The sequence below is a fragment of the Urocitellus parryii genome, chromosome 4, assembly GCF_045843805.1.
Source record: "Urocitellus parryii isolate mUroPar1 chromosome 4, mUroPar1.hap1, whole genome shotgun sequence".
NCBI classification, from domain to species: domain Eukaryota; kingdom Metazoa; phylum Chordata; class Mammalia; order Rodentia; family Sciuridae; genus Urocitellus; species Urocitellus parryii.
The window spans coordinates 18,660,860-18,663,270 of NC_135534.1; the positions used below are offsets into that span (position 1 = coordinate 18,660,860).

Genomic DNA, 2,411 nt, shown 5'->3' on the forward strand with positions numbered 1-2,411 from the left:
AATCTCATTAAAATAATTTTAGAAAAAAAAACTCATCCCATTTTTATAGAAGCATTGTTACAGACACAAATAATGTATCTTTAAGAACTTACATAAATAATTTTTGCTTTTGAAATTTCTGAAATGGATATTAAATATCTCTAACAAAAAACATACTTTGTAAACCCTTTTGATGTGAAACACAGAGGCAAGATCAATGACCTTTAGGACAGATACAATTGGGATGAGTGCAGTTATGTATAGCTGGAGATTCACTCCTGAACCAATCATAAGAGAGATAAGAAAGCTGAGCTCCAGGTACCAACCTGTGAAAAACCCAAAGGAAAGAAATATATAACATATATTACCAGGACTGGTGAAGGAAATGATAATTCAAGTATTGGAGGCAGATGTTAAACAAAAAATAAAATAGTTAAAGTAAATTGCAATATCATGCACTGAGTGAGATGAGAGTCTAGGTTTAGTTTTGTAGGAAAGCCCAGGCTTGAATAATCTCAAGATAGAGCCAGTGCCACCAGAGCAGTCTGCATAATGAGGGGTGGATGTGTGTTTCAGATGAAATGCTTCCCAATCCAAAGTTTCTGGCACCAAACTTTCCTCAGGGCATTCTTCATCTCCCCGTTTCTCAGCGTGTAGATCAGAGGGTTGAACATAGGAGCGATGATGGTGTAGAAAAGAGCAAACACTTTGTCTACTGGAGAAGTGGTGGCTGGTCTAATGTAGATGAAGAGGACAGGCACAAAGAACAAAACCACAACCATCAGGTGGGAACTGCAAGTGGAAAGAGCCTTGCTGCGGCTCTCTGCAGGGTAAGCCCTGATGGTCCATAGTATCAAAAAGTAAGACAGCATCAAAACCACGAAGGTCACCAAACCCATCATACCTGAGTTGGACACCACCAGGATTCCAACTGCGTGTGTGTCAGTGCAGGCCAGTTTCAGCAAAGGGTACACATCACAGAAATAGTGGTCAATTTCATTGGGGCCACAGAAAGGTAGATTGACAGTGAGGAGGCACTGAACAAAGGAATGTAGAAATGCCCCAGCACAGCAAGCAGTGACCAGAGCATTGCACCTCTGCCTGCTCATGATGCTGGTGTAGTGCAAGGGTTTGCAGATGGCCACATAGCGGTCATAGGCCATCACCGTGAGGACGAAGACCTCAATGCCCCCAAAGAAGTGCATGGTAAAGAGCTGGGCAATGCAGTTGTTATATGAAATCATGTTCCTTTCTGCCAGCAAGTCAGTGATTAGCTTGGGTGTCACTGTGGAGGTATAGCAAAGGTCTGAGAGAGCAAGATAATTAAGGAAGAAATACATGGGTTGATCCCTCAGCTGACTGCATGTGATTGAAATCATTATTAGTATATTTCCCATCCAAATAGCCATGTAACAAAATAAGAATAATAGAAAGCACAAGTTTTTAACTTTCTTGTTCTGGGAAAGTCCCAACAATATAAATTCTGTGACATTATTGATATTTTCCATGGTCCAATACAATTCAGGTTCAGTAGTTTCAACTGAAAAAAAATGATAAGTCAAAATGGGAAATATTGACAGTACAATCTGAATTTTAGTACTCATTTATTTAACCCTATCCTTATTATTCATCTGGATAGGTAAGCTATATAATTTACCATCCCATTCAGGTTGTATTTTGTACTGAAAGAAAATGATTTTAATGTTTATATTCGCTCAAGGCATAAACAGAGATGTGCAGTCTCTTTCCACGCTATGCAAAGGTCAGCTTCATGAGGACACATGTCCTGTCCTAAGGCTTGCTTACTCACTATTTCAGAACAGTGCAGTCAGTGAGGGGCATCGTGCACACCATGGTGGAATCCCATCTTTATTTAAGATTTTAATATTTTACTGTAAATTTTTATTCTTTAAATATTATATTAAAATATTGTTTCTTGCTTATTAAATTGCACCCAAGGTGAGTATTGCATTTGCCTCCTCTGAGCCCTGATCTTAGGCTAGAAAATATTTACATTTATCAACAGTATGGTAAGGACTGAAAATATGATACAATTTGAGGTCCAAGTAGCTATGACACTTCTTTTGACTTACACAGATAGATTTAAAAAGTAGTACTCATAGTACTCATTAAATACTTAGAAATATGTGCTGCCTTCTATAGGCAGGGAAAAATAATAATATAAAGTCATAGCATACACAGGACTTCAATAATTATTTAAGGTACATAAGTGATCACCTGAATTGATTAAATTATTTTAGTTTTATTTTATAAATATGAATAGATTATTGATTTTAGAAATAATGATTTTGTAAATGCTGCATACCATGGAACATTTTTTAAAATATTACATTTATTTTAGAATTCTAAAATCAGAAAGAAATCTTTTAAAAAATAGCCACAGTTCAGATTATTGAGACACTCATTTCCCA

At 36.8% G+C, this 2,411-nt stretch overlaps 1 protein-coding gene across 1 annotated transcript; it reads right to left on the reverse strand.

Moving 5' to 3' along the window:
- Positions 1–551: 551 nt before the first annotated feature.
- LOC113178468 (olfactory receptor 4P4-like) lies at positions 552–1,487 on the reverse strand. The gene has a single exon (XM_026382773.2). The coding sequence runs from the start codon at positions 1,485–1,487 to the stop codon at positions 552–554; it is 936 nt and encodes a 311-aa protein (XP_026238558.2).
- Positions 1,488–2,411: the final 924 nt, after the last annotated feature.